This window comes from Asterias amurensis, chromosome 6 (assembly GCF_032118995.1).
Source record: "Asterias amurensis chromosome 6, ASM3211899v1".
Classification (NCBI taxonomy): Eukaryota; Metazoa; Echinodermata; class Asteroidea; order Forcipulatida; family Asteriidae; genus Asterias; species Asterias amurensis.
Window position 1 is genome coordinate 22,192,223 of NC_092653.1, and position 24,990 is coordinate 22,217,212.

Sequence of the window (24,990 nt, forward strand, 5' to 3'; positions counted from 1 at the left end):
GCGGCTCTTCTGGCAAGACAGTCTTACTCGGAAAAAAAATGACATTTTTAGAAAAGCAAGTAAAAGATATAAGATGTAAAGCCATACGGGCTGAATGTGTAAAAAGGGGCCGAGATATTCATGTCTTATTCAAAGCCACACATAGTACGCCTATGCGTTTGAAACTTTGAAATGGAAAAAGAGTGTAAGTATTGGAGTAGACATTGAGCACTGACTTCGCCATATTACGTATTTACATGCGGTGATGAAGCAATGAAATTTCCACAAATTGTATGCGCAGTGCCCAAGAAATGAGCCAATGAGCAACCTCCTGTTGAACTCGACGTTAGGGCACCGTAATCAAGTGACGTCATAATGTGAAAATTAAAGGTTTGATTGCAACCCAGAACCAAAGCACAGATATGATACATACTATTGTCCATTTGCATTGCAGGTTTTTGATGCACGCAACACAAGCAGTGCCCATCAGATGTTTGATGCCATCTGCAATCATATGAGTTACGCAACAAACAAAGGCAACCTCAGGTAAATCCATTGAACATAACAGAATTGGTTTTTGCTAACAAAACAGTTGCTGGCAGTGTAAGCACTTTATGTAATCCATCATATACATAAACTGACAAACCTGTAGAAGTTTGAGATAGATCGGCCATCTGGGTCACGAGAGAATAGTGAAAAACTGATTACAAATTTTGCATTGCATCGATGCCGAAATAAATATGAAAAAAACGCTCACTGAGCGATAAACGCGAAGTTTGAAAACTTTAAGACCAAACCGGCTCTCCTCCGAGCCACCAACACTCCCCAAAAGGGATTTACACATGGTTGTACCCGCAAGTTTACTATTCAAAGTTAATTCTTTCTTAATACCAGTCCTCTTGTACACAACATAGGTAATTCCGTCTGAAACAATCGGTAGAAAGAAGTAGCATATACACCAAATCAGTGATGCATATATCGAACGACACAATCGAAATTATGCACAATTGTTATCTATTCTGTGACAAAAATCCCAACATGACATTGTTTTGACTCAAACTGGTTCCATGATGTGGTACTTTTAGGATTAGATGAGTTTTGTTTTCGATAAAAAATAGAGGATGGAAAAAGAAAGGTATAAGTACATTTAAAGTTATCTCAATGTGAGACTTTAGGACGCAAGGTGGCAGCAGACTTTACCAGGTAAATTTCCATTGTTAACGTAGTTCTTTAGTTCTATTTGAGGGTAAGTAAAAGAAAAGACCCTGATCCAAACCACGGCCCAGTTTCATAAGCTGTCACGAGAACCTTTCTAAACGAATGGGAGATTTTGGAACGCTGGGTGGCAGCAGACATACCAAGTTAATGTTCATTGTTCTCTTTAGTTCTAAGCATGCGCACATTACCGAGTACAATGGATTTTACCTTGTAAGTCTGCTGCCACCAAGCGTCCCAAATGTCACGGGTGAACTGTGAGCTTGTACTCCCTGTTCTTCCTTTACAGATCTGCTATCACGATATTTCCGCATCGCACGGACGGTCTGCATGACTTTCGAGTATGGAATGGTCAGCTGATTGGGTATGCAGGTTACAAGCAACCAGATGGCTCTATCATTGGTGACCCGGCCGGGGTGGAATTCACAGAGGTAAAGTCAACCTACTGAAGCTTATAAACCATGCCTAGCCCGGGCTTGGGGTTATAAGCCACATGGGACAATTTACAGGCAACCAGTTACAGCCAATCTCCAATAAGAAAATTCGCTATTATTTCAGTTTTCTCACTATTTTCTTAGGGATAATGAGTTACAGATACATTAACCCATACCTGTGCCATCATGCTATTGTTAAATCGCTCCATTATTTTGCATGAATGGCGTGATGGGTACAGTTCACCTACTGTGCAAACGGGTCAAACTGTTCCCATATCGCGCAAGTCGTGCAAAATAATACAGAAAAGGACTAAAGTAAATGACGTAATTGACCATGTTTTTGACAAAAGTTAGAGCTACTAACAGTCATCTAAAGCAATCGCACAACATCGGTAAACAGTATTGTCCAAAGGCCCACACTTCGTGTATCACAACTTATATATAAAATAGCAAACCTGTGAAAATTTATGCACAATCGGTCATCGGAGTCGGGAGAAAATAACGGGAAAACCCACCGTTTGTTTCCACACGTTTCGCTCTGTCATGACATGTGTTTAAAATAAATCCGTTTTTCTCGATATCGAGAATTGATAATTGTTTTAGTGTTATTTCAAAAAGTAAAGCTTTTCATGGATTAATATTTCAAGGGAAGTCTTTTACCATTACCTTCTGTAAGCCATGTAAGTTATTTGTAAATCTGTGAACTTTTTGTTCGGTTCAGAGAGTGTCCAATGGCTTTAAAGTACCATACGTGGGATACGAATGGCGCGCACCTGGTGCATTATCCTGTACATAGTGTCCCTTGTGCTGCGAAAGTGCTCCTTGTGCATTCCGTGCAGTTGTTTGCCTCCAAGTTGCCTGTAAAGGTTGCCCAGTGTGACGAGGCTTATACATCCACGGCCCCCTGGCGTGGTTCGAACCTGGGTCTTAAGGCCGAGTCATACTGTAGCGATAACGAAAACGATAACGATCACGACGCAAAGAGAACGCATTGTATTGGTTGTATTGCTCCACGCAGAGCACGCACACGCTCGTTCAACCAATAGAATGCGTTCTCTTCGCGTCGTTATCGTTATCGTTATCGTTCTCGTGACCGTTCTCGTTATCGCTGCAGTGGGACCGGGCCTTTAGAGGCGGGAGGCGAGGAAATATACCACTACGCAAACCTGACCATCTCCTCTCATTGAAATAGAAGAAAATATAAAGTGTTTATGTAATTGTATGTGTTGTTTGACTTATACAAAGGTGTGTATGAAGATGGGATGGCAACCAGCCAAGCAGGGATCGTTTGATGTCCTCCCACTTGTGCTCCAAGCAAACGGCGAGGATCCCGAGTTATTCAATATCCCACCTGGACTGGTCCTGGAGGTCGAGATGTCCCACCCCAAGTAAGTACACGCGTCACCGTTTTCACGAAGAGTCACATATAAACCAAATGTGATTTTGCTAGCAGTCACTGGCAGTGACTAGTAGCAGGGTTTTAGTAATAACATGGACATTAATCCAAACACAATAAAAATGTGAATCTCAATCAAGCGTTTGGATATAGGAGGCTTTTCTTGCAAACAGTGACGGTCTGCAAGCGCCACGTTTATAAAGGTACTTTATGGAGGTCAACACTGTACACCCATTGGCAAATACAAATGTCTCCTAACGTTTTATGCCTCGGATCCGAAATGCTTGGGCAGACATCAATCTGTATACAGACTGCAGCCCAATTCGTTGCTAGGGTAGACGTTGAAAGATAGCGTTTACTTACTGACAACTTGACGGAAGAGTTGGTTAAAACTAAAACAATTTTGTAAATCATATATTTACGAACCGGTCGTCCTTTCTGGCACAGACAGCCCCTGGCAGCCGACCATTAATTTCGGTTTGTGCTGTTACCATAGCAACTCCCGCCAAAAATTCTCACGTGAGTGGTGCATTAGGAGATTTTTTCCGGTTCGTGTTAGCTGAGTTTGGTGGAGGGGGAAGCTTTTGGCCAATTTGATCAATTTGATGGCGCTGCCATCTTAATTTACCCAGCTTGGCTCGAGTGGTTGTAAACGCATGCAGCACGAACAGTTAATTAAAAAAACCACAGCAGCATAAGCAGTTTTAATACCAACAAAATCAACATGACTAAAACCAGAATATGTTTGCAATTACTGTGTGTGTGATTGCCTATTGAATTTGCGATGTTATATTGTATTGACTGAAGATGTGTGCAAGCCACAGCGGTATTAGTCAAGTGTTATCTGATAGAGAACACTTCATCCTATGTAAATTGGACCAGAAGCTCGCAAAAATATGAATGGGTGGGAATTTCAATAACAGCCCAGACAATGTACTACCACTGCCATTGACAAAATTTCCCATTGACTATTACGCAAATTTATATAGCTTGCATAACCTAGAGGAATCACCTTGCCAGCTGTACAATCCGGCGGGCGTAGACATTTCATAACGTTCATTTTACATTGTGTTAAAGTTTCCTTGCGTTAATAATTATGTGTCTCAGAAAATCCATTGACTCAATTGCCTATTTCATCGAGCCATGCTGCTGAAAAGTACTGATGTGTAATATGGTGCCATCGAATCATGTAAAGTGCAACTTTAGTGAACATTATCTTAAAGGGAAGGTACAAGTTTGGTAATTACTCAAACAAATATTAACTTAAAAACTGACTTGGTAACGATCAGAGCTGTTGATAGTATAAAACATTGTCGGAAACGACTCCCTCTGAAGTAACGTAGTTTTTGAGAAAGAGGTAACTTCTCACTAAAATAACAAAAGACTCCGAGCTAGAAAGCTTTTATTCCTATCTGAAAGCACACGAATTCGTCCAACGAGGGTGTTTTTCTTTCATCTTTTTCTCGTAACTTCGATGACCAATTGAGCCCAAAATTTCGCAGGCTTGTTATTTTATGTTTATGACAAATATCAAACGTGTACAGTGCCTTTATTAAAGTGAACACTATTTTTTTCAAATTTCTCCAACCATTTTCTTCTTTCCCCCTTTCAGCGTTTTGTCAAAAATGTGTATAATACACATTTCTATAATGGACTTTAGTTTGTCATGCAGCGAACGAATGTTTCATCGGTTAGATGAAACGCATGGAATGAAAGGATTTCCGCATGCAACTGTTGTGGTACATTGTGTGAAGCGTTTTAAATTCTTTTACTGCACCCCTCATTAGGTTTGCTAGGCTGACAGTTTGAGCGACTATTACGTAAGCAATGACTGTTCTCAACTTAAAGACCTGCTTGAACGAAAATGTCAAGTCGTAAACTTTGCTGAATTTCACTTAAAATGTTTTCAATGAATAAGGAAATCGAGTCATATGACTATAAATAGATCAGCTTGCCATTATTCGGGGCAGACGGGTCTTGGGCGTGGTGCCGTCAACATCTATCGGCTCTCGCGGTTTAATTTATTTCAGTTGGCTGGCAATGTACCTCTGTTATTTTATAATAAAGTATTCTAGACCATATTTATGGTGTCGCTCTTCAGTTTTTTATGTCTGTTTAACATCACTAAAAATCAAAACATAATACAACCATCAAAGTGGTACATCTATTTATATTGAAATGTGTCTTGTCGGCGTCTGCACATTTATTTTTAAAACTTTTACGCACAATCTATGGGTCTGGATCAGTTGAAGCAGCTCTTAAATTGTGGAGGCGTATTCTGAGTAGAAATATCGCCACTCTTCCTTTAATGCCTACAACTTCGGCAATTAATAGAGAAAGTGCAGCTATCAGCGCGGCCGCGTTGTAAGGCGACGATATCGTAAAACTGATCAGTGCGAATCAACACGTTATCTGCGGCGGAATCTAGACCTCCTCCGCAATGTTATAATAATGCAGTCATGGATCTCTTGCAGTTAAACGCCTGTTGGGCAGCCGGTTCGTGAACTGACTTTGATTAATTGAAAAAGACTGTGGGTTTCCTTTTTGAATATTCTCTTGGTTCATATTTGATTTGGGGCTTAAAAAAGACAAATTTAACTTGAGCGGGATTTGAACCAAGAATCTCCGGAATAACATGCCGGCGCTCTACTAACTATTCGCTCTGGCCCCGTGTTGACGGTCTCCCTAAACTGTCAACATATTGTCCGGGTGTTTGTTGTTTGTTTGAATGATCTTCCCATCAAGGGAACTCGGCAAACTCCAACAAAGGGATTAAACACCAAGCTGGCAACAGCCAATCTCTCTCACAAAAATTTGGTTTGAACGTATATGATTATGAATTACACAAATCAAGAAATTGTGATTCATTAACTAGACGACAATATTTATTCTAGTCATTGTGAAACCAGCGGTTAGCTGGGGGATTCGAACCCACAAACTTGTAATTGCAAGTCCTGCAGTTTACCACTTGACCACGGTGATCCCAGTATTGAACCCATACAACTGTTAACTGCCGTGTAGCCAAGGATCACGTCCAAGTTTTAGACACAACCTGGGAAGCAGCAGCCAGGCGATCCCCTTTTTATTTTAGATGTAAAATAAAAAACTTTAAGTGTAACTGACTTGGTAAATTATCAATTATTTACACTTGTAAAACACGTTTGCATTCGATATATTTTATCCGGGATAAGATCATAATGAAAGTGAAGATGTGTAGATCAGAAAAAGGTCTTAGGTTTCTCCAAAATCAAGAGGCGATGGTGGTTTTTGAAAAATTGGCTGTTACACTGACAGGGTCATTATGCAAATTTTATAACACAGGGTAAAGAACTTTGCACCCGCTATTATAAAATTGCAGAGGAAGCATACGGAGTTGATCGTGACGTGTTCATAAGAATTTTGCAATTATATTTTGTCTATCTGCAGGTATGACTGGTTTGCTGAGCTTGGTATAAAGTGGTATGCACTTCCCGCCGTTTCGTCAATGATGCTCGACTTAGGGGGTCTGGAATTCATAGCCTGCCCGTTCAATGGGTGGTACATGGTCACTGAGATTGGTGCTCGAGACATTTGCGATCCAAACAGATTGAATTATCTGGAGGTAAAGTCTTTCCTGATGAATTTTGAGTTAACGTACCGGCTATTCAAATATAGTGCGCCACCAAGAGTTTGGCAGGGTCATATTCAAAGAAAGGCAGTCGACATTGTAAAAACAAATTGATTGTCGTTACAGTGACTGGTCCCCTCTTTATCTGCACAGGATATGTATACATTTGGACGTCATACTTAACTGCGAATCTCCGGGACCACGTGAAAAATACGTGGTCAAAGGTGATCAAGGACGTGGACTAAAATGCAGATTTCTGGCGTTATTCATAAGCCTTGAAATAAAACGTCAAATGTTCAGGCCAGTCGTTATCCACATCGGTACGCGTTTTCTGTAAAATTGTTAATATAATGCACAGCGGCATTAATATTAATCCAAACAAACACTTGGTGGCGCTCTTTATTATAATCGCAAATTTTGAAACGCATGCTTACCCGAAAATAATAGTACCTATATACCTTGTATATATTTTTTAATACACAAGGCCGTAAAAAACGGGCATTATTTAAGCAACCGCGTCCACATAGACCCATTATGGTTAATCCTCGTTCTCACGGAGGTCGATCCCTTATCTTTTATTCCAATAATACCTTTGTTGGTCAGAGAATAGAGTGTTGGAATGGAACAAAACGGCATTCTGCCGGTGGGAACGAGTACTAACTCGATTCTGCCTGTAAACTTGAGAGATAAGGTTAAAATTTGTTTTGTCACCAGATAAAAAAGAAAAAAAAAATTCATTAATGTCAACCCAAAATGCAAAAATAGCGTTCATGTATAGTTCAAATTAGAAATTTGCTCTTCCTGTATTCTTTGAAAATAATATTGAAACCTAGACTGCCATCAACAAGAAAGTATTGTTTCTATATTTTCATTATTTTTGTTTGTACATTTCAAAGGAAATTGGCAGGAAAATGGGTCTGGATACCAACAGCAACGCTTCGCTATGGAAGGACAGAGCACTCGTTGAAGCTAACGTAGCTGTTATCTACAGTTACCAGGTAAAAACCTGACACCATTGGAACCCGAATCCTGCACAAATGCCATTTCGATTTCTTTATAAATTTGCTTAAAAGGCAGTGGACACTATTGGTAATTACTCAAAATAACTGTTGGCATAAAAACTTACTTCGTAACGAGTATATGGGGAGAGGTTGATAGTATAAAACATTGTGAGAAACGGCTCCCTCTGAAGTAAAGTAGTTAAAGTAGCTTTAGAGAAAGGAGTAATTTTCGCCTAGATATTTGAATTTGATTTCGAGACCTCAGAATTCGATTTTGAGATCTTGAAATCAAGCATCTGAAAGTACACAACTTCGTGTAATGACAAGGGTGGCTTCTCTTCCATTAATATCTTGCAACCGTGGACGACCAATTGAGTTCAAATGTTCACAGCTATGTTATTTTTTACATATGTTGAAATACACCGAGGGAGAAGACTGGTCTTTGACAATTACCAAAGATGTCCGGCGCCTTTAAGTTTGGAAACGGTTTCAATTTTTTTAATCAGCAATTTACTTACCAAACACCGTTATAAAAGAAAACTTTCCTTCAATTGTTGTTCAAACGTATTACAAAAAATTATCTTATTCTTGTGTCTCCAGCCAAAATATGACGAAATGTATTACTTTTTCTTTTGCGTTTAGAAGAACAATTAATAATTATCAGTTTTCAAATGTATGTTAAGAACTTCAAGCGATAAATGTTCCATAACAACCAGTGCAGGAATTATAACTTTCACGATTCATTGATTGGTAAAACATTTATACAAAACAGTCTCGCTCAACTCATACCCACTGTACAACAATCAAATTAACAACTTACTCTCAATTCATTTTTCAGAAAAAAAATGTGACCATTACCGATCACCATTCGGCAGCAGAATCATTCTTGAAGCACATGGAGAACGAACAGCGCCTGCGCGGTGGATGCCCAGCTGATTGGGTGTGGGTTGTCCCGCCTATTTCGGGGAGTATCACCCCCGTGTATCATCAGGAGATGTTAAACTATCAGCTCAAGCCGTCTTATGAGTATCAAGTAAGACATCAGTGATCATGCGCTTAGAGTCTTTTGCATATAGGCGCTTTACAAATGTCTTATTATTATTATTATTATTAAGAGTATCATGTTTATACCATGGGTGTTGTCATTTATAACCCCCAAAAAAGAAAATCAAAATCCCACAGGATGTTAAAATAACACTTATTTCTCCCAAAACAATTACATCTTGTATGTTTTATCTCCCTATATGTTAATTTTGATTCTCTCCATGGTGTCAATTTAACAACACAGTTCTTTGTTGTGTCTATGGATGAGTGAAACCCTCATTGACCAGAAGTTTGAAAAATATAAGAGACAATATTTTATGTTTTAAACACTTTTGTAATTAGTTTTATTCTATAAATTATTTAAAGGTTAGGAATTGTGTACATGGGGTTAACTAAGTTTTTATTTAATTTAAATGTTTTTAAACACGCAAAATGAATTGCATTGTGTGTAGTTGTTATAGCAAAAGGCATTGAAAATTACATGAATATTCATTATGTATGTTAATTTTAACCAACTAGGATCCACCATGGGTTAATCATGTATGGCGGAACAAAACGGACTCATCCACCTCACAGCAGACTCGTAGACGAAGACGCACCTTTAAGGAAGTAGCTAAGTACGTACACTCATCTATTACGTAGCTGGTCTTGTCCCCTGTACTTACTACGAACACTTATATATATTGTAGCTAGACTGGTCGCCCTGTCAAGACAGGTATCGGCTTTACAGAACCAGCGATATCATTGGATACAACATGTGTGTATTTTATACAGTACATGTACATCCAAATAATAATGTTTTTAATGTAAACGCGTACGTAGAATTTGACTGCGAAATGAATGTGAGATCGACGATACATCCATACCACGTGACCAGGGTCTTCACATTATAGCATAATGTCTTGTGTTCTTGTTTTTACGAGATATCGCCCTTGTATCGCAAGGCCTGACGGCCACTTTAACTTTACGGCTACACTTTACCGATTTGGGCTGTTGTCCACACTCGATTGCCAACATTGAGCGTTGCTACGTTCTCATGTGACAGAAACTTTGTCAACCCCTTCACAGTCCCGTAAAAATTTAGGCATGGGTTTCGTCCACTAGGAGCCTGGGTGTTAAAGACAGTGTACACTATTGGTAATTGTCAAAGACCAGTCTTCTCACTAGGTGTATCTCAACATATGCATAAAATACCAAACCTGTGAAAATTTGAGCTCGATCGGTCGTCGGAGTTGCGAGATAACTATGAAAGAAAAAAGACACCCTTGTCATCACGAAGTTGTGTGCTTTCAGATGCTTGATTTCGAGATCTTAAGTTCTAAACTTGAGGTTTCGAAATATTCGTGGAAAATTACTTATTTTTCCTAAACTATGTCACTTCAGAGGGAGCTGACTCTCACAGTGTTTTATACCATCAACCTCTCCCCATTACTCGTTACCAAGGAAGATTTTGTGCCAATGATTATTTTGAGTAATTATCAATAGTGTCCACTGCCTTTAAAGCAGAATGAACTACCTTTCATAATTGTTTACGAAGAAAATAATGGTTTTGCCTTGCCCATTGGCAAAATTTAGTGTCATGACCGGATATAGAACCCTTACTCTACTGGTGACAACACCAGATCTGGTTCCTGTGAATGGGATGTAAACTATTCTAAACCAATGAGAGCTGTTGCCCAAAAACTTGTAACTTATATTTACACTTTCTATTTGTTCCAGGGCTGTAAAGTTTTCGGCAAAGCTGATGGGCAAAGCCCTGGCAAAGCGTTTCAAAGCCACTATCCTCTACGCCACAGAGACCGGACGCTCAGAAAAATATGCCAAGTCACTCTGCGAAATCTTCAAACACGCCTTCGATGCAAAGGTAAGCAAGTATATTCGTAATATTCTTACGAGCCTTTATTTTCATAATAAAAACTATTATTAAAGTCTGGTACAGTGACTTGCTACTTAGTAACAACTTGTTACTTAATTGTTGACTCCCATAAATGGCCGACCGTGGTATTGGACGAGGTAAAAAGAAAACCACGCAATTTCGAGGCATATTTGTGTAGATCATTGTATTCTCCTTTTACATCATCTTTCTGACCACATGCATTTTATAACAAACGGTCACAAAACTCCTTTCAAAGACCAACTCGACCGATACAAGGCAACGTGTTCCTTTAATTCATCAAACTAAACAAAAAGTTGCTTTGATTCGGGACAAGCTTTTGAACAGCGACCTCCAGATGAGCAAACCCTGGTTCCATTGTGCCATTCGCTTTAATTCTTTATTTGTATAAAATGTGTTTTCACCGCAAAAGCTTGACTTGCAACATATGACGTACCAACTGAACACTTCAATCAAGCGTTAAATATATGATCAAGCAAGTCATTGTGTCAGACTTCAATCAAATCTAACTCGCAAATGGCTTATTGACACAGACTAAATATGTGTTTTCTGAACCCATTGTAGGTCATGTGTATGGAGGAATACGATGTTGTGCATCTCGAACATGAGACTTTACTCTTGATTGTTACCAGTACGTTCGGTAATGGCGATGCACCAGAGAATGGCGAGGTAAGCTATTCCACTTCTGAATCAATTAATTTCAAAATTTAACTTGTTTATTGGACTATGTTTTGTTCTACGAAACAGAGGAGTTAATTATTTCCCGTGACCTTTTTTCATTCAGGAGTTTGGTCGATACCTGATGGACCTTGCCCGCGATTCTAGCGACGACCAACCCGAGAGGTAATTATTTTTTTTAAACAGTGCCGATTTGAGCCTTTTCCGAAGACTTATACATTAACATGCATTCATAATATAAAGCGCCACCAAGAGTTTGTCACGTACAAGTCATTGTCAAAAAAGACAGTCGTTGTTGAAGAATATGTATACAATGCATGCATTTCAGCTGCGCGCTGAGAAAAACATTGAAAGGCATCTTATGGTCATAAAATATCACTAACCGTTCATGTCAACAAAAAACTCCATCAAGCTTCCTTTAAAATGTGAACGGAGCAGTTTCTGTGAAGACGAACTTGGAATCGTCATGTCAAATTGCTCCGTGATTCATTGTAAAAAAAACTGATTATTTGGACAAAATATTTAAATAGCACGTTCATGGTCTTATCCACCAGAACTTTTCATTGACGTGGTTTAATTTGTCTTTTCCGTATTTTTTAGTCGAGCTCTTCGCTTTGACAAATACTTCGCAGCGCCCTCTACGCCAAGTCAGCGTACAGCTGGAGCCTCCAATTTGGATGACAGCTCTGGTGTACTAGCTAATGTTAGGTAGGTTTGCAGATTAGTGACGTAATAGTTTGTTTTGTAGTTCGTGTGACTGTCGTTTTTTATATGAAGATCGTAATAATATGAAGATCGTACTAATATTATCTGGAATAATATTTCCAGGGATTTTCCTCCCACATCTAAAACTGAAACTTCCTACCCTCTCCTATCACCATTTGGTTCTTGGCTAGTGTGATTAAAATAACTTTTCTGAGAGTCCTTTGACTCCAAACAACCAAAATCAATGAAATAAAATGGAATGAAAGGTCATCATCCAACCGTATAAACTTTAAATACGATGTTCATAAGAACCTTGCCTTCCTTCGGTCCTCAACCGACACTACTTTTGTCCCTCATGCGGGCAAAGTCTACGTTCAAATGATGTGTCATAAAATTAATAAAACACTCACACACAACCTTGTGGGGTCCAGGTTGAACAAAGAATTCCCTTTTGGGGTCCATTGTTCAATTATGCAAAGGACCCCACAAGGGCGCTCCCTTAAGCCCACCCACACATACAATTCTGTGCACTTTGTATTTCAGATTTGCAGTGTTTGGACTGGGTTCCACGGCTTACCCCAATTTCTGCGCCTACGCCCGTGCCATGGACACCCTAATGGGTAACCTTGGAGGGGAGAGGATTATGACGATGGGTGAAGGTGATGAGCTGAGTGGACAGGAAGAGTCTTACCGTAGATGGGCTCAAGAAGTCTTCAAGGTGAGTTGTTTGACGTGTAGGAGATAGGGATCATCGTGGTAATCGCTGATCCTCATCCGGAATTATTGACAGGATCGGGCATTCGAGCACAATATCTTGAATTTAATCTAAGGGGATTTTAATCATCAACATCTTGTAATTGTGGGTTTTTCCGCCTCAAGAATAAGTATTTTTTCATAATTTATCGCATAATGAAAACAGTTTGATGCAATTTCCTCCACTGATTTGTTATTGTTTTTCCAGTGCTGTTGAGCCAACAACATAATTCGAAATGATCATATTTTGCCTATAAAAAAAAAATCAAATTAATCAAAAGGCATATAACATCAAAATGTAAACATACTGAAGGAAGTTGTGTTACAGGTATTATATAGGACGTGGAGCTAACAAAATATTCTCTCGTGACCCAGATGGCCGATCTGTCTCGAACTTCTACAGGTTTTTCAGTTTATGTAACGGTGGATTACATAAAGTGCTTACACGGCCAGCAATTTTTTTGCTAGCAAAACCAATTCTCAGGTTCTTTTAGCAAGAGTTATGACGTGTACCCATTTTCTACAATGTTATCTTTGCAGCAAGCGTGTGATACCTTCTGTGTTGGTGAGGGTATAGACATGACCGAAGCCAATGCGTCCCTTATGGAGAACGAGCAGTCCTGGACGGCCGATAAATTCCGTGAAACATTGGAGGACTCTCACCCAGCCGTGGAGATGTGTGAAGGACTGTCCAAACTCCATGGGAAGAAAGTGTTTCCCTGCCCCTTGCTCACCAGGAAGAATCTGCAGTCAGCTGAATCGAGGTGGGTATAGTAGGAGAGTGTTTTAACAACTTTTTAACTGAAAGTGGTTCAAGTTCTCGCAAGAATCTAAATGAGTGATTAGTAGGACTCCAAACTATCACTTTCCACATGTTCTAAGACGTAAGGTGGTCTCTTTAAGCTCACTTTTTAATGGTCGAAGACTTATTAGCTAGTCTCTTTCAACTAAAACTGCTTTTTATTACTGTTTAAATGCCAGTGGCTTATAAGCGCAAATCAAAGTGTGTTTTGTTGCGTTTTTTGAAAGAAATGTTTGTTTACTTGTAATGTAAAGGGCATTTTGCTCTGTACGAGCATATTTATATTTGGAATAAAGAATCGTTCATTATTTTGTTTAATTATTGTTCAAAACAAATTAATTGTTGGCTATAGTATCCAATACACAGTCGGAAGTCTTCATTAGCCTTTTTGAGGTATGCAGACGCAATAGGAGTGCACAGTGTTAAGTTTGGGTGTATACACACAAATTTACCTAAACCCAATAGTGTATGTAGCATTGTGTCCGCCATATCTCAAAAAGGCTTATTCTTGTCTTTTGTCTTTATTTAATTTTATCACCTTTTGAATTCACAATAAGTAAAACTAATGATGCAATCCTTAAAGACACGAAAACTCCTGCTTATATAAGTTAACTTTCCCACGTTTCAGTCGTTCAACCATCCTCATACACATGGACACCCAAGGTGCATCTGAACTTCTCTATGAGCCAGGCGATCACGTGGCAATCTGCCCTGGGAACGAGGTTGAATTGGTGAACAGAATAATCAAACGAGTTGATCTAAAGGAGAAGTCACCAGATGCTGTCATCAAAGTGGAGTTTATGCACGTCAAACAGACGCCTCTCGGTAAGTTAGGCTCCAGCCGTGTAAGCTATTAAACAAAAAAGGTCTTTGCTTGTTGTTTTAATTTTCATTCATGAAAAGTTTGGTATTCTAATTCTAAAACCTGTCGCCTTTGAACCAACATGCACGCAAAGAATTATCTGAGTCCAGGTATCTGTGAAGATATAAATCATCAAGGTTATGGCTTGTATTGAATTGATAGTGCGAGTAACACCTAATTAGTAATAAACCTAAAAAAAAGGTTAATTCTTTTCCAAAAATCAACTACACATTTTGTTCATGTATGACTGACAAAAGTTTCATTTCCCTTGCATCAAAATGTGTTATAAGCAATTTGTGACTTCAAGAGTTCTGCTGGTGAAAAATCATAGAAAGGGGATTCGAAACCCCTCTGCTGAACTGATGGGAGGCAAGTTTGAATCCGGTAGCGGAAAGCGGGTCTCGTCAACAATTACATAAAAACATAACAACTTTAAACAATCTGAAGGATTTTTTTCTTTTTTTCTTTTTCAAGGCGTGATGAAGGCTTGGATACCAACCGATCGTCTTCCACTGTGCTCACTGCGAGTCGCCCTGGAGCGATACCTGGATATAACAATGCCACCATCGCCCAACTTTTTGCGTCAACTTGCTGGCATGGCAACCGATGATAAACAGAAGAGGACCTTGGACTTGTTGAGTAAAGTAAGGAACTTCCACCATTTGTGACTTTTTTGCCATTTATTCTCAAACTGTTTTCCCAACTCCACTGGCCAACCAAGACTTATTAGGCTAAACTATTAAGTGTCAGGAAAATTACGTAGGGCCTACACTCTTAAGAAGCTAGCCCTCGATATAGTTTGCTGCAAAACTTAATCTGTGCGTGTTGCATTGTCTACATCAACATTCTCCTTAGACTGGTCCCCTGTCTTTATTCGCAAGGATAAAAACAATTGGGCCTATTGGTTTTACAGTACCAGTGATTTCATTGAATACAATGATTTCATTGGATAAACGTGATGTGAGGTAAACCTTTATATTTTAGTTTTGATTGGTCCTGGGTGATGTTTGGCATCTGCACTTTCGGTCGTCTGCATGCAGCAGCGTGCATTGTTGTATATATTTTATGTACATATAATTGTATGTATGATTTAACAGCGAATCTCCATATGAAATTAATACGAGGTCAAATGTAGCTACGGACATTATTGACGTAGGCTAAAGGCCAGATGTCCAGGCTATACCATCCTTTGAAAAGTACATCTCAATATCTGAACTCTTGGTGGCGCTGCATATTGTGATCCACTCTACCGAATACCAGCTCCTAACTAATACAATTTATAATGCGTTTGGTGTTTTCAGGACACTCGAAGCTACGAGGAATGGAAGTTTGACCTGAGCCCGAACCTTGCTGAAGTATTGGAGGAGTTCTCCTCTGCTAAGCCTCCTGCTGCGTTCCTGATGACGGAATTACCACTCCTCAAGCCTCGCTTCTATTCCATCAGCTCCAGTACCAAAATGTACCCTGGTGAGATCCACGCTACGGTGGCTGTTGTCAATTACCGCACCAAAGGTAAACAAAACAAATTATATGTTTTTATAGACGATGTGACCTCTGACGTGATTCGCGCGCATACCGCCGGGCAAAACCTTTGTGTTTTGGCAGCCAGCTAGAAAGTGTATGCAATCTTACCATGACTACGTGTCTTTTTGACCGGCGAAACATGACGTATACAGTGTTGTTTCAACAGAGGGCGGTTTGAATGTAAACATAGGTCACATCGTCTATAGGGCCTACAGCTAAAACAGACACCAAATAATCAACATATACATTGAGTAATTCTTTATAGGCGTAATAGTAGTAACAATAATCTGGTTTTTTTTAAGCCCACACCATAATGACATCTTAAAGCGCTCCCAACGTTATTACCACTGGTCACTGGTCGTTCCTTAAACCGACTCAGCTCCCTGGGAGTATAGTATACAAGTGCAACAAATAATTATGCACTATTAAGCTTAATCAATTAATACAAGAACCATCTCTGCCCTCACAGGTACCCATTTACAGATGTTAGTCTTGCAGAGCTTGTGCGACAAATTTAAACACTTTTTATTCACCATTGACACAGTGATTGTTTTAACAATTAAAATTTATACATAATAACGTTGAGATAATTGATACATCGGTGGTTTTCAACCCGTTGTTCATAAGATGGACACGAACAAAATGTGTAACCATGATTATTCCTGTTTTTATTGGCAAATATTTACTTTGCAACTACATTGATATAAGCTATTACCAAATGTTTTTGTATTCTTCTCGTGTCAGGTGGTGAAGGTCCACTGCATCATGGTGTCTGCTCGTCCTGGCTCAACAATATCAAGATGCAAACAGATATCCCTGCTTTCATTCGAGCGTAAGTTGTGCTTTGTCTTTAAAGCCATTGGACCCTTTCGGTACAGGAAGAAAGAAAAAAAGTTCACAGATTTACAAATAACTTACAGGGTTTAACAGAAGGTAAGGGTGAAAGACTTCCCTTTAAATATTATTCCATGACATGCTTTACTTTTTGAGAAAATGTAAAACAATATCAATTCTCGATATCGAGAATTACGGATTTATATTAAACACATGTCATGACACGGCGAAACGTGCGGATAAGTTGTGATACACGAGGCGTGGGCCTTGGACAATACTGTTTACCAAAAGGGTCCAATGGCTTTAACAATCGAGATCAAAGTCAAAACAGTCTGATATTAATCTACAATTACATTTGCCATACCGATCTTATACTTACTTTTTAACAATCGAGATCAAAGAAAAACAAATTTGTTGTTATAACTATCTGTAAAGTCTGATAATTAATCTAATCTAAACCTACATTTGGCATCACGCTGATCCTGTTTTGAATCCGTGACAAACACTGAAGAGATACGGTTCGAAAACACATTAAAATGGCCGATCTCCTTCATTGATTTGAGATTATTGTTCTGTGTTCCAGTGCCCCTAACTTCCATCTACCAGAACAGCGTCCAGAGCCCATCATAATGGTTGGTCCGGGCACAGGTATTGCTCCATTCCGAAGCTTCTGGCAACAGCGGCAAATAGACATGCGCATGGCTAAGGACCTCGGGAGAAACAACTTCGGTGATATGACGTTAGTATTTGGCTGCAGGAAGTCCACCTTGGATGATCTGTACAGAGTGGAAACGGCAGAGGCTGCATCAGAAGGTGCCCTGAGTGAGGTGTTGACTGCATTGTCAAGGGAACAAGGGAAACCCAAGGTACGCTACAACACTTTGTAAAAATTATCAGAACTAGGCCTATGTTGGGTTGTGGTAAATCCATGTGTATATATACTTGCTGGGTAGAGAATGTTCTTTTTGAGTACTCGTCTTGCTATATGCTATTCTACTGCCGTAGGGTATTTATTTTTTTGAATCCGGGAGACTTCTAAGTTATGCAGATGCCGTCAGGCCGACACGCCTGACGGCCTTCGCATGCAAGGGCGTCGTGTCGTCGTGCGATGTGATTACACACATTACGCACAGTGTATACGGACGGTCTTTTTGGAATAAATCATTCGACTGCGAGCAAGGCTATCTAATAGAAACTAGCGACAAAATCATCTGCAGTTGTTACTCGTTTCAACTGATTAGTCTGAGTGAATTTAAATCTAACACATCAAGAGAGTTGCTCCGGGATTCATTTAGGGCCTGCACAGCAGACAACCAATAAACTACAAAACCGCTATTAAATTGGCTTTAATTTGTTTTATCATTACTTAGAAATACGTCCAACATATTCTGAAGGAGAGAGGTAAACACATGTTCAAATGTATCAACGAAAAAGGTGGCCATTTTTATGTTTGTGGTGACGTCTCCATGGCAGCGGATGTGTGTAATACTATTGAGATGATTGTCTCCGAACAAGGAAATATGACACCAGAACAGGCAAAGAGTTACGTCATTTCTTTGAGGGTAAGAGAAAGAAAAAAGTTACTCTGCCACCTTGACCCATAGTTTTGCTGTACTTGACTTTGGAAACATCCTCTTGTATCACGTTCCAACTTATTTACAATTTATTTACAATCTATCACTGACCAAAAGAATTGTGAATAGATTTTCTTCCCCTGTATTTTTTCCTGTACTTTTCATTTTGGCGCTCACCTAAGAGTTGTTGTCTGGCCCAGAACCTGCATGTAACTCTTGTTCCTCTGCTGAGCAATGTTTTAGCAAAATTATGGCTTAAAAACTTGTTACACTATCTTTTTCCTGTACATCTCTTCTCTTTCTGCGTGAAAAGTGGCATTTTTAATCATTTAATATGAGCAGCCTTTTTCTACAAGCGTCCTTTGCCACTGGTTCTTTTTTATTGCAACTGGCCGTCCTAAATGCCAACGGGTCTTTGGAGCTGATGAAACGATGTCAATGTTTAACTTTGGAAGAATTCAACTAATCCCTAGGAAGAACTTAACTTCTCCTTCTGCAAAGAACTTGTGAATGTAAGAAGTTTGTGAATACGGAAAACAGGTTTATATTTTCGAACACTGTCGGGGCTTAAAATCTGTTAATATTGTCAGCCAAGTGTTTCTTAAAAATTGTACTCTATTGTGATGTTAATATCCCTGCTCGTTAATCACAGGATCAGAACCGTTACCACGAGGATATCTTCGGCGTCACCCTCCGGACTGAAGAGGTCAAGAACAAAGTCCGTAGTGCTATGAGAAGGGCACAGGTGTACATCACTGGAGCAGACAGTAGGTTGACTCCTGCTATAAAGACAGATAACAACGAGGTGATGGGTAGTAAAGGCACCATCCACACTAAGTCAGTCGAAGACATCAGGAACAATAAGACGGTAGGTTCAATCCTGTAGAGACCACTCATTTCTGTAAAATCATGTTATTGTTTATTTTTTGAAGCGACTTTGTTGTATTGTGAAAGAGTCTGAAACCAATAAATTACAAGGGAAACTAACTGGGTGTGTTTTAAATATTTTTTTTAGTTTAAAGGCAGTGGACACTATTGGTAATTACTCAAAATAATTATTGGCATAAAACCTTTCTTGGTGACGAGTAATGGGGAGAGGTTGATGGTATAAAACATTTTGAGAAACGTCTCCCTCTGAAGTGCCATAGTTTTCGAGAAAGAAGTATTTTTCCACGATTTTGATTTCGAGACCTCAAGTTTAGAACTTGAGGTCACGAAATCAACCATCTAAACGCACAGAACTTCGTGTGACAAGGGTGTTTTTTTCTTTCATTATTATCTCGCAAGTTCGATGACCGATTGAGCTCAAATTTTCACAGGTTTGTTATTTTATGCATATGTTGAGATACACCAACTGTGAAGGCTAGTCTTTGACAATTACCAATAGTGTCCACTGCCTTTAAACAAAGACAAGTTAGCGTGAGCGGGTCTTGAACCAAGGACCTCCGGATTAACGTGCCGGCGCTCTACCAACTGAGCTAATAAAGCTTCATGTTGGCGGTCTCCCTTTTATTCAATATTGTTGGCACCTCGAATTAAGATATTGACTAATAGGGAAAAATTGACACCATGGGTGTTGCCATATATTATAGCTACCAAAAAAACTACAGAATAACAAAGGCAGAGTATATTATTACGCAGTCAAATGCGTAGCAAAAGCGCAGAATTGGTGAACATTATTTTTAAACACGACAATTCCATAGTTAAGACCTTCTTACTGAAGTTTTTAATTGTGTGCACTTTGCTTGTAAATATTTAATTTGTGTTTTGTAACACTTTTATTCAGGACTTGGATCTTGTTTATCGGCGTCCCTTCCCTAAGTTGATTCTCCTGAAGCCCCCGCTGATGGTAGTTGCTGGTTGATTTTGGTTGATTTTGGTTGATTTCACTAGTTGACAGATAGCTCATCTTTTCACCATGCTTTTCCTAACTGCATTCTTTTCATCTTTCCACTCATTTCAGCCGATTAACTATATAGCTGACATGTTGATAGTTGACTCACAAAATAGATTATAATTATTCTGTGTGTTTCACCTCAGTTAAGGGCACTGGGGTGGATTTCACAAAGGTAGTCCTAACTTAGGACTAGTCCTAGGCAATGCTAAGAGATAGGACTGGTCCTAAGTTAGGACCAGTAACTCATCCTAACTTAGGACAAAGGTAGTCCTAACTTAGGACTAGTCCTAGGCAATGATAGGACTGGTCCTAAGTTAGGACCAGTAACTCATCCTAACTTAGGACAAAGGTAGTCCTAACTTAGGACTAGTCCTAGGCAATGCTAAGAGATAGGACTGGTCCTAAGTTAGGACCAGTAACTCATCCTAACTTAGGACAAAGGTAGTCCTAACTTAGGACTAGTCCTAGGCAATGCTAAGAGATAGAACTGGTCCTATTAGTTAGGACCAGTAACTCATCCTAACTTAGGACTGGTCCTATCTCTTAGCATTGCTTAGGACTAGTCCTAAGTTAGGAATACCTTTGTGAAATCCACCCCTGGGCACGTTTGGCAATTACTCAAATTATATGTTAGCATGGAAACTTGGTAACGAGCATGCAATGAAGGGCTGTTGATAAAACACTGTTAGGAACGTCTCTCTCTGAAGTAACGTAGTTTTTAGAAAGAGGTAATTTGTCACTCATTACTTGAATCTGGAAACACACATTTGTGTTACCAGAGTGTGTTTTCTTTCATTATTTTCTTCCAACTTCGATGACCAAATGAGCCCACGTTTCCACAGATTTGTTGTTTTATGCACAAGTTGGGATGCACCAAGTGAGAATATTGGTCTTTGACAATATTACCAAACGTGTCCAGTCCCTTAACGTTTACTTCACATCTATCTTTTCTACAGTAGACATAACCTCAACTTATTATTCTTAAACTGACACTTTAGTTGTTAAACCACAATAAAGTTGATGTCATTGTGTTTTCCATCTCTGTTGATTTTCTAAGCCATCTCGTGTTTCTGGAGTAGACACCAATTACTCTTGGTAGACAATACTGACTGTTTGGGTTTCTTAACCTAAGTTCTCTTTCAACTCTTGTAGTTGAAGTTGTGTGTTTTTTTATAAAGTAGTGGAAGTGTTGACTGTTTCCTGTTACTCATCACACAGATAGCTCGACGTACTGTATCACTTGAGTTTTCTAAACCATCTCTCTTTCAGGTTTTTGTTCGTTCAATCAAATATTGCTGAAAATTTGATGCACTACTTCACTCTCTCTTGGGTTATTATTTGTTTCTCCGACTGGTAGTTGACATTGGTGGTGGTTCATGTTGAAATGGTGTAGATAGCTTTTATTCGTTTTCACCATAGTTATAATTTTCTTACAATACTTCGTTATCTAATGCAGCTGAATCAATCATCACTTTAAGTTGAACTGTTGAATGTTTAAAGGCAGTGGACACTATTGGTAATTACTCAAACTATTTTTTTAGCTAAAAAACTTACTTGGTAACGAGTAATGGGGAGAGGTTGATAGTATCAAACATTTTGAGAAACGGCTCCCTCTGAAGTGACGTAGTTTTCGAGAAAGGAGTAATTTTCCACGAATTTGATTTCGAGACCTCAGATTTAGAACTTGAGGTCTCGAAATCACCCATCAGAAAGCACACAACTTCTAGTGACCAGGGTGTTTTTTCTTTCAATCTCGCAACTTCGATGACCGATTGAGCTCAAATTTTCACAGGTTTGTTATTTTATGTATATGTTGAGATACACCAAGTGGGAAGACTGGTCTTTGACAATTACCAATAGTGTCCACTGTCTTTAAATGCATCATTGTTTGCCTTTTCACATTTCACCAAGGTCAGACTCACTTTATAGTGGGATATATTGAAACACTTACACATTACACACAATCACCGTATATAATTGTTGATGTTTTCGATTCGATAACTGTTCGTTTGGTCTTCTTCAACACTCTGCAATAGATTTCAAAGAAGTGGAAATGTCCGCCAAAAGACAAGTTAAAAATTCCCCCACATACTAGTTCTTTGTTTCTGCGTCACTACAGCTTTTCAGAACCAAATTAATTTCGTTAAATTGATTCATTCATTATGGGAGACTTTTGGGACGCTGGGTGGCAGCAGACTCACCAGGTAAAGTTCCAATAGACCTTATCGCAAATACCAATGCGCAAGCGCAGACTGTTGAATGAGGTGCATTGTGGGATAGATATTAATCAAATTTTGCTACCAGCTAGACCACAATGCACCTAATTCCAAGCTTTACGCGCGCGCCCCAGTATTTGCGAAAAGGTCTATGTGCATGCGCGCATTACCGAAAATAATGGGTTTACATTGTAAGTCTACTGCCACCTGGCGTCCAAAACGTCTCCCATTGCTGAAATGTTTCATTTCGTCATTTCACCTATAGTTTCTGAAAAGAAATTGTTCATAAACGGAAAGCTGTATACACAGGTTCTTTTGCACTTAAGACCATGGTCTTTGCTCTCTGTTTCACTGTTTCAACTGTAGTTGATTTTAACATCAAAATGTTTGTTTAACATCATTGAGGTACCCCATACTGACATAATGTGTTGATGCATAGTTATTCAAGTAGACTTGCTATTTTACTTTATATCACGATTGTCCTGTTTCAACTGTAGTTGGTTCGAGCATTGAAATTTTTCTTACAACAAACATTAACATCATTCATGCCCCATATTGACATATTGAGTGTTGATGCTTAGCTTGTTTGCGTTTATTCAAATGTCACCATGAGCAAATTCGGGTGTGCGACTAGAATTGACCAGAAACTGTGACGTGGCTCACGAATTGACCATATCGACCTAGAGTTGATCCAAGTCCCGTTCTCGTGCGAGAGGTCTCTAACCGCCGTCAAAATGTAGAATGCGGCGCGGCACAGGTCGGGGAGTTTTCTAATGTTAGAAGATGGGACTGAAAATAAAAGGACTCTCACGGGATTGGGACTTCTGGGCCCAATTTCATGGCTCTGCTTACCGTAAGCACAGAATCGGCGCTTACGAAAGCAGGGAATTTTGTGCTTACGGCAAGCGTATTTCACGGGTTAGTGGCGAATTTTGGCTTCTGCGCGTGCGTACTTCACGTTACTAGGCATTCTACGCTTACAAGGCTAGCGCAGAAATTCGGCGCTTGCACGTAAGCGGGGAATCGTGATCGTAAGCGAGGAATTCGGCGGTAAGCAGAGCCATGAAATTGGGCCCAGTTATGTCTGATATCGATAGTTAATCTCCCTGTGTTCTATGGTTTCTGGTTAGTCTAGTCAGTCTAGCCAAGTCTAGCCGCCAACCAATATTGCTCCATGTTGATACATGCATCCACTTGTTATACCATCCACTTGTTATACCATCAACCCGTCTGTATATAGTTGATGCAGGTGTTGAAACGAGTAGTTGATTGTCTTTCCATAGGATGCTGAGCTTAACCGTCCACCGTCTCCTACCTCTGAGATGATGCAGACAAAACAGCCGCGCATGAGCAGACGCTCCATCACGGCCACTGTGCTTATGAGTGAAGATGAGCTCAGGGAACTCAATCGGACATTTGAAGAGAAGTCTCAGTCCAACGGGTACGTATTACTTGACGTTTCAGCATTTTAATTGCCGTTGACCCTAATACTAACCCTAATCACTGTCAACCCCTAACCCTTTATACTCTTACCCCTTACCCCCAACCCCTAACCCTTTATACCCCTTACCATAACCTCTTACCCCTAACCCTAACCCCCAACCCTAACCCCTAACCCTTTATACTCTTACCCCTAACCCCCAACCCTAACCCTAACCCCTAACCCTTTAAACCCCTTACCATAACCTCTTACCCCTAACCCTAACCCCCAACCCTAACCCCTAACCCTTTATACTCTTACCCCTGACCCCAACCCTAACCCCTAACCCTGTATACTCTTACCCCTAACCCCTAACCCTTTATACCCCTTACCATAACCTCTTACCCCTAACCCTAACCCCCAACCCTAACCCCCAACCCTAACCCTAACCCCTAACCCTTTAAACCCCTTACCATAACCTCTTACCCCTAACCCTAACCCCCAACCCTAACCCCTAACCCTTTATACTCTTACCCCTAACCCCAACCCTAACCCCTAACCCTGTATACTCTTACCCCTAACCCCTAACCCTTTATACCCCTTACCATAACCTCTTACCCCTAACCCTAACCCCAACCCTAACCCCCAACCCTAACCCTAACCCCTAACCCTTTATACCCCATACCATAACCTCTTACCCCTAACCCCCAACCCTAACCCCTAACCCTTTATACCCCTTACCATAACCTCTTACCCCTAACCCTAACCCCTCATACTCTTACCCCTGACCCTCACCCCAACCCCTAACCTTTATACTCTTACCCCTAACGCTAACCCCCAACCCTAACCCCTAACCCTTTATACCCTTTACCCCAACCCCTAACCCTAACCCCTATACCCCGTACCCTAACCCCTAACCCCTAACCCCTAACCCCAGCGAAACATTTTAGATAATGGTTGTCGGAACATAATGGTGTCAGAATATGGAGCAGTCACTATATGCATTTCCTCCTTTGATTCTCGCTGTAGGGAAATCAACTTTTTTGAATAAAATTAAAAGTCATACACTGTGTCTTGACACTGTCCGTAGATAGGGTCTGCTGCTAGCTGCTACTTCTGGTGAATTAAAATAATTGTTGACAGGAGTCGCGTCAT

At 39.9% G+C, this 24,990-nt stretch overlaps 1 protein-coding gene across 2 annotated transcripts in view; it reads left to right on the forward strand.

The window, feature by feature from the left end:
• Positions 1 to 24,990, forward strand: part of LOC139937966 (nitric oxide synthase-like protein) — a 145,347-nt gene that overhangs the window by 115,010 nt on the left and 5,347 nt on the right. Inside the window, exons 7-28 of one of the 2 annotated variants that reach the window (XM_071933279.1) lie at positions 434 to 525; positions 1,484 to 1,625; positions 2,874 to 3,016; positions 6,451 to 6,625; positions 7,528 to 7,629; positions 8,471 to 8,665; positions 9,196 to 9,293; positions 10,396 to 10,540; positions 11,135 to 11,239; positions 11,355 to 11,413; positions 11,849 to 11,956; positions 12,497 to 12,671; positions 13,247 to 13,470; positions 14,137 to 14,333; positions 14,845 to 15,014; positions 15,672 to 15,882; positions 16,639 to 16,726; positions 17,312 to 17,594; positions 18,099 to 18,290; positions 18,955 to 19,170; positions 20,089 to 20,151; positions 23,699 to 23,856. In XM_071933279.1, coding sequence (XP_071789380.1) covers positions 434 to 525; positions 1,484 to 1,625; positions 2,874 to 3,016; positions 6,451 to 6,625; positions 7,528 to 7,629; positions 8,471 to 8,665; positions 9,196 to 9,293; positions 10,396 to 10,540; positions 11,135 to 11,239; positions 11,355 to 11,413; positions 11,849 to 11,956; positions 12,497 to 12,671; positions 13,247 to 13,470; positions 14,137 to 14,333; positions 14,845 to 15,014; positions 15,672 to 15,882; positions 16,639 to 16,726; positions 17,312 to 17,594; positions 18,099 to 18,290; positions 18,955 to 19,170; positions 20,089 to 20,151; positions 23,699 to 23,856 — 3,341 coding nt within the window. The remainder of the gene's footprint in view (positions 1 to 433; positions 526 to 1,483; positions 1,626 to 2,873; positions 3,017 to 6,450; positions 6,626 to 7,527; positions 7,630 to 8,470; positions 8,666 to 9,195; positions 9,294 to 10,395; positions 10,541 to 11,134; positions 11,240 to 11,354; positions 11,414 to 11,848; positions 11,957 to 12,496; positions 12,672 to 13,246; positions 13,471 to 14,136; positions 14,334 to 14,844; positions 15,015 to 15,671; positions 15,883 to 16,638; positions 16,727 to 17,311; positions 17,595 to 18,098; positions 18,291 to 18,954; positions 19,171 to 20,088; positions 20,152 to 23,698; positions 23,857 to 24,990) is intronic. The other variant, XM_071933280.1, reaches the window with a different exon arrangement.